Source organism: Arvicanthis niloticus, chromosome 15 (assembly GCF_011762505.2).
Source record: "Arvicanthis niloticus isolate mArvNil1 chromosome 15, mArvNil1.pat.X, whole genome shotgun sequence".
Classification (NCBI taxonomy): Eukaryota; Metazoa; Chordata; class Mammalia; order Rodentia; family Muridae; genus Arvicanthis; species Arvicanthis niloticus.
The window spans coordinates 55,632,276-55,639,744 of NC_047672.1; the positions used below are offsets into that span (position 1 = coordinate 55,632,276).

The 7,469-nt window shown below is 44.5% G+C and overlaps 1 protein-coding gene across 1 annotated transcript in view; it reads right to left on the reverse strand.

Moving 5' to 3' along the window:
- Col1a2 (collagen type I alpha 2 chain) overlaps window positions 1-2,334 on the reverse strand; it is a 35,873-nt gene extending 33,539 nt beyond the window's left edge. The window contains exon 1 of the mRNA XM_034519438.2: window positions 2,115-2,334. Coding sequence (XP_034375329.1) covers window positions 2,115-2,184 — 70 coding nt within the window. The 5' untranslated portion in view covers window positions 2,185-2,334. The remainder of the gene's footprint in view (window positions 1-2,114) is intronic.
- Window positions 2,335-7,469: the final 5,135 nt, after the last annotated feature.

Below are 7,469 nucleotides of genomic sequence, written 5' to 3' on the forward strand. Positions count from 1 at the left end.
TCACATGCTCAGCAGTTATGGAGGAAGTGGCAGAGATGAATCACTGTTTCTCACCAATTGATTGATGAGGAAATAATGCATACAGATCTGAGAAAACTTAGGAGAACGTGCAACCTAAAGCAGAACTTGTTTTTCATAAAACATTGAAGTGACTTAGCCCTTTTCCCCAAAAAGGTCTAATTTACATACATGAAAGCATATCGATTCAGGAGTCTGATATTTGCTATAAATAGTTCACTTAAATTAGGTAAGGTCATTTGACTAAAAAGCATCCCATTTGTTCCCTATGAAGGGCTGCTTTATTTAAAGAGAAAACTGTGGATTAAAATCTTGAAAAATAATGAGAAAAATAAATACCCACTTCTTTGCCACAGCTACCCTAAGACTTTAAAGACTGAGTTTCATTCCTGCAGTATAATAATTATAGGATAATGTGGTATATAATTGCAGTCAGATTTGCTCCAGGATGATTCACCCCTAAAAATTGCTTGGATTTGGTGGTCACCAAGTGTGTCATTTGGAATGAGAACATCTGTTGCAGTGGTCACCACTCAGAATAGTGAGCCGCATCACACGTTCACATTTAAGGGCAATTGATGAGAAGCACTGTTAAATTAGATAAACGGTATGTTTAGTGTATTGTGTCCATTGGACGAAGAACAGTCTGCTTGAATTAAGAGAAGCCTGTAAGACTTACAGGCTTTGGAAACTTGCCTTTTAATTACTCAGTTTGTGAGCCATTTTGAACAATGTGTGTGGAATAACCTTTATTCTACACAGTGGTTGGATGTTGAATAGAATGTATATTGACCTTCAAATATCTTCTTCCCTAGGTCTACTATATTTTTCTGTGGGGATCCACTCTTCTACTCTGATTTCATATAAAGTTAACTTGTAACATTAATGTGTACAATGCAACTACTTCTTAGTATCCTCGGGGGGGGTAATATAAAAGTGGATGAAGGGCACATATGCACATCAGAAATTAAGCTGTGTTAGACGTGGGGCTTGTGGCTAGGGATAGCTTTTTGAAGGGCTGGGTGTGGCCACGCCCTCCCGAACTCGTATCAAGTCAACATCTTTGTCTAGTTAAATTAGGCAGCCATTTTCAAGATGAAGTCCGATTTATTGTCTCCATTCTTTTGTCAGGAAAGTCTAGTTATACAACTTAGAAATAGAAAATGGCCTTGAAGTTTACACCCCACATTTTAGAAAAAGGCCCAATTGATTCATTTGAAGCAACGTGGCAAGTGGGTAAGAGACTCATGGGAAGAATTCCAAGCCCTCGAATCTGAGGACAAGGTTGATATTTCTCACATCTGTTGTTTTTGTGTCTGATTACAGGTGGGAACATGTTGAAGAGTAACTGAACAGAGCTTATTTTAGTTAAAAGTTACCATTTCCATGACCAGGTAATGGATTAGGACGCTGCTTTAACTATTCAGAAGATAAGAGCACAGGCTGAAACAGCCGGCTTCTCAAGATACATCGACTGGATTCTCCACATATGGCCCAGAAATGTAAATCATTCTATGGACCTGGGAAGTCTTTAACTAGAAGTCCATGAACTTAAGGCCTGGTCCATGTTCTTGCATTTTACCCCCTCCAGGGGGCGCCTTTTCATTATTGTCTTCATCAACGTCATCCAGACCTACTCTGCCGCCCACAAGAAATGGAGTCCGTTGAGTTTTGCATTGTTCTATTAAAGGGTTTTCTAAACTAGGCCTCAAGTTTCACAAGGTGACCACGAGCAAATTCTGGGGACTGAAGAGTGGAGCCCTCTGAGTCGTTCATTCTGTCAGTCAGGTTTATATCTTGAGACAACGTTCTTTGCCTCCTTGTGGGCTTCACCAACCTGGGGATCCAGGCTAACAGTCTACTTTTAAGGGAAAAACTTCCCCAACTCTTGGCAACCGTCAAGCCTTCCATACTTCCATTCTTTTTAAAGTACTTTCCTTGTATCTCATGAACCCGAGTGTTTTCCCCACAGAGCACAGAGCGACCTCACAAGCTGTAAGTGGAATGAAGGGTGAAGTTTCCCTCTATTGAGACCAGGGTCCCCACCTATCCAGCCTCTCTCCTTCATCTCCCCCAAACAAGCAGAAGACACTTACATTGGCATGTTGCTAGGCACGAAGTTACTGCAAGCAGCAACAGAGTCCGCGTATCCACAAAGCTGAGCATGTCTACTACTTAGACATGCAGACTCCTTGTGTCGCAGAGCCCCTGGGTCACCAGCGGAGGTATCACCTGGCGGGCGCAGGCATGCAACCGTGGCCGTTCCCTCCAACTTAGTCGAAACCTCCCGCTGCCGTGGTGCTAAAATAATAAAGCCCAGACCTGCCCTATTTATATGGGAAAAGTTTCCCCAGCCGGAGGGTGCCTCCAAAAACGTCTCCACCAATGGGAGGGCTGGGGCCAGGGGCCCGGGCCTCAGAGCTGGGAGGAGACTGCGGGGGCGCAGGGGAGGGAGCCTGGGGGGAGGGACGTGGCTACAGGGCTTCTTAAATTGGTTCCATTCTTTTTGAGGACGTGGACACTTTTGAGGCTTTCGAGGGGAAACTCTGACTCCCTGTCTGCATACCTCCGCCCTCCCCAGCCACCCGCCCTCTCTCGCCCTTGCCAAGTTTGGAACCACTTTAGGACACCTACGTGGGCACTTTACAGATCTCCCGGCAGCTGGGCAGGTGTTGAGGGACCTGGTGGACGAAGATGAAAAGGCAGGAGCTGTCCAGTCCTGCTTCACTTTGTGCCCTGCAGACCAACTGCAGGCTGGAGGGGGCTGGGGTATGAGAGATGGAGGGTGACAGCGTGGCGAGCTCTAGAGCTGCCCTCCCAAGTTGGCTCCACCCTACCCCCTTAATTTCTCCAGCTTTGGAGCTTGTGTGCCCATTCTCTCTCTCTCTCTCTCTCTCTCTCTCTCTCTCTCTCTCTCTCTCTCTCTCTCTCTCTCTCTCTCTCTCTCCTCGGATGGAGCAGGCACCAAGGAACAAACTTTGCATCATTACATTTACTTTGGTTACGTCCCATTTCCAGCCCCATGCACAGACCCCCGGCAGGATTACCAGCCAGACCCAGATGCTGAGCCTGGACCAGATAACAGATCCGTGAATACCCAGCCTCCTCGCCTTTTCATGACCCCTTTCACAGGCACTGCTAAGCACCTCTGACTTCCTCCTCACACTTCTCATCATCCTGCTTAGGAGAAAATGTGGGAATGATTGCTAAAACTTTTTATTTGGCACCTAGGGCATACACAACCTCTTCCCTAACATCCCAAGCTGTTCCTTCCAGAACAGATGCAACCTCTCCCCACGCTCCCCTCCCCACCCTTTGCCTTCATACAGGGCTCTACTCCCCCCCCCCCCGCCACACACACACCTTGGGATGAGACTTTGACTCTGAGGCATTTCTGTAGGAGACTTTGGCTGTCCAGGATGGTGGCACAGACATACTGAGTACTTTTTCCTAAAGCTTCTTGGAATGTTCCCCGGGGCCCCAGGCTCCTTTTGGCCTGCTAAACATCCCTCATGAGGCTGCAGAAACCTATTCAGAGTCTCATTCTGTCTCCAAAGTCATAGCGCAGCGTCATTAGACCAATTTTATGTTCATGAAGCAGGAATGGATAAACTCCTTGGGAATATTCTCCGTTCTCCCCTCTCCTTTCTGCTTCCTGGTGAGGAAGAATTTCTGTATGAGTAGGTTAGTTCCATCAGCAGCTGCTATAAGCAAAAGGGACTGGATATTGCTAACTGGCTTCTCTTTCTAAATTTAAAAGAAAAAAAAATTCTAGAAGTAGAAGAGAATAAACACTTCAATAAAGTTATTCTAATCCCGTTAGAAACACTGATCTGAAAGACAAGTTAGGAAGCATTTTTTTAAAATTTAATTTTTATTTATTTATTTATTTATTTATTTATTTATTTACTTATTCACTTTAAATCCCACTCACTGCCCCTGTCCTGATCAGCCCCTCCCACAACCCTCCCCCCATCCCCCCTTCTCCTCTGAGTGGGGAGGCTTGGTATTCTCCTCACCCTGACACTAAGTCTCTGCAAGGCTAGATGAGAAATCTTTTTTTGGGGGGGGGGGGCGGGGGGGCAAATAATGTGGAAGGAAAGGTTTTTGAAAAAGTATGGAGCAAAGAAAAAAGTTTCAAGACTACGCATCTGATTCTTTCTTTATTCTTTTTTTTTTTTTTACATTAATCAGAAGCACAAGTGACCATTTCTGCCAATGTGCTGACTCTCCTTTAGAGACTGTCATTTGTGTCTTTGTCTTAGGTTCCTGAGAGTCAGGTATTAATTCTGAACAAAAGGTAGGTAAGAAAACAGACTTATGAAAGAAACCCCCTAAATGTCCCTCAGGGCAGTTACTGGGTAACTCCATGGGGACAACTTAGCCAAATCTCTTACTTTGCAATCTACTCAACACCCTAAACACCCCACTTTGCTCAGTGGCTTTCTATGATTGTCAAAATAGTCTCAAGCCTAGAACAGCCTTTGAAAGTGAGATATTTTCCTTTTTAGAAAAAAATAAAGTGAAAGAAAGAAAGACAAATCTACTTGGTTGACTTTTGAGAATTAGAGAAACTAAGTTTCAAACACAAGTACATAAACCTCTCTACCCTGGGCCAAAGTGTGAACTGATAACTTGTAAAGCATTCCAGGAAACTGATGCAAATACCAAATGCTGCAGGGCTCCCTCCCTGCTGATGTGGCAGGGTTTGCAGCCGGCAGAGTCAGCACTTGGTGGAAAGCCCTAGACAGAACAGTGAGGGCAAGGGAAGAGCCTTCTCTCCCTTCCTCCCTCTCTTTCTCTCTCTCTCCCTCTCTCTGACTTGTTCCTCCTTCTGCCTGTCTTTGTCTGTCTCTGTGTGTCTGTCTTGTCTCCTTTCTCTCTCTCTTCCTCTCTTCTCATCCACCCCTCTGTCTGTCTCTCTGTCTCTTTCTGTTCTTTGTGGCCTCTCTCCTTGTTTTCTCTGTCTGTTGCTCTCTCTTTTGTCTTTGTCTTTCTGTCTCTTTCTGTGTCTCAGTCTCCTCTCTTTCTTCTTCTTTTCTCACCCCTTCCCTGTTTGTCTCTCTGTCTCTTTCTGTCTTTCACTGTATTTCTGTCTCTCTCTCCCCTTACCTTCTTCCTCTGTCTGTTTCTGTTTGTCTCTCTCTGTCTCTCTGTCTTTCTGTCTCTTTCTGTATCTCTGTCCTCCCTCGTGTGTATGTGTGTGTGTGTGTGTGTGTGTGTGTATGTGACAGACACACACAGAGACAGAGTGGGGGGGGTGGAATATCAGCCATTTGTGGATACTTTGGACAGTCTTTCTATCACATACTGAAGACAAGCACTCTGTAACATTCTCTAATACTTGCCTCTGGATATTGGCTAAATATTTTATGTGATAAAACAACATGTTTTTAGTTAGTTGTTTGTTGTTGTCTTTGAGGATTGGAAGCAAGGCTGAGGGAACTAGAAGAACAGAAACAAACCATGAACCGACCTGACTGTGCTGGTACAGATGGGATGTGGGAAAAGAGAGGGAAGATCAGGGAATAATCAAAGCCTTCAGGGACTTTACTGCTAGATGTCTGACTCCTGCGTTTGTTCATTCGTATCCCTGCACCATTTTCAGAGGAAAGAATAGAAGCTCTCCTGAGCTTTCAGCAACTGGTGGAAGCAGAGCAGGTTTGATGGCTACCTTCCTTCTGCTATTATATTTCTTTGGAAGGCCTGGCGGTTCCTGGTGCATAGCATGTCAAACAGGACATTCTGTTTACCCTGAATGTCTAAGTAGACTGGAGCCACATTCACACAAGCACTGTCTAGGACTGTGTTAGGTGTTGTGCAGCTGGGACAACTAGGAATGGATGACAAAGCACTGCCTTCTGGGGACTTACAGTCTGTGGAGGAGAGACAGAAGTGCAGTGAATCGTTCTGAGTTTATGGGAGGTCTAGATTTAGGCGGCAGAATCAAGTCAGGCTTCTCAACAGGGTCTGCAACATCTTATTCAAGCCTCCATATAAAGACTTTATAAGTAGGGTAGAGAACCAGTATGGTAGTTAATTCCTATAATCTTAGCTCTTAGAAGGCTTAGGCAGGAGCATCTCAAGTTCAAGGCCAGCCTGGGATATATAGCAAGACTCTACTTAAAAACAACAACAACAACAACAACAACAACAACAACAAAAACCCACAAAACAAAACAACAATAAAAAAGCCCTCAGAAGCTCTAGAAACATTGTCAGTCTGAGACACTTTATTTTGACTAAATTGTGAAGGCAAAGGGTGTGACAAAGAGAAGAAGCAGTTAGAGCTAAAAAAAAAAAATAATAATGGTAGGTTTAATAGAGGCCATATTAAAACGGATCTCTAAGCAGTATTCTGGTGGTCACGTTTTTCTAAGCCTTGAGACGGTGTACGGATGGTTGATTTGGAGTGGAGAAAGTATGCCATCAAAGGATGTTTTAAAAACAAGTGCTTTGGCCACATGCTGGAAGAATGATTTGGAGGGCCCAGCAGAGATGGGAAACCAGTGAGGAGTAATTCAAAGGAAATTGGAGGAGCCAGGTGGAGGTAGCTCTGTGAGAATTGAGAGCAGATACTGAGCTGCAGGAAGACTTTAGAGGTGGAAGAAAACTCCTCTGATCTCTGACTGTGGAAACTGAGCAGGGAGGAGGGTGTCAGGAGCAGCACCCACTGGGTTTCTGGCTTAGCAACTGGCCAGAGCTAGAGTCCATTTAATGGAGAACACTTGAGGGGAGGGTGGTTATGATAAGAAAGAAGACAAGGAGTTCATATACAGACTCAGCCAGCAAATAGACAGGGCTCACCGATGCACCTGTCTGGAGTATGCCCTTCATGTTGGTTCTGATGTATAGGTAAAGGAGCCCACTTTATTTCTGATATCACAGCGTGAAATCCTGTAGATTGCATTTGTGTATTGGAATAGGAGAATAATAGGAAAAAAAACTCAACTAAAACAAACAAACAAAATTGCTGACAAGCTCCAGCATCTAAGGAAAGGAGGGAAGAGGGCACAGGTTTGGAGAGGATACAAGCAGAAGTTTCATGGTGCTGAAAAGTGTCATATTTGTCTGAGAGGCTGAATCAAGGTTAAGAAAGTATACACATTGTCGTGCAGGCTATTGGTGAAGGAGCATTCCTGGAGTGGAATTCAGGACAGAAAGTGAATGAGAGAGGTGAGGCAATGAACCATGTGCTACAGAATTTTAGTCACACTAATGGCTGGAAGGAGCCAGGTGTAGTTTAAAAAATTAAGGTGTAGTTCAATGAATCATTATGCAAGGGGATTATCCTCACATAGAATAATATCATCTGGAGTAGCCATGTAATTCCGATGCTAAACCCCACTTTAAAGTCTTCCAGGGGAACCTTGGGCTTCCACACATAATCTCATTTGCTTTCTGGTATCGAGGCAAGGGACATTTAAGTGCATATGGATTCTTTTTCCAAG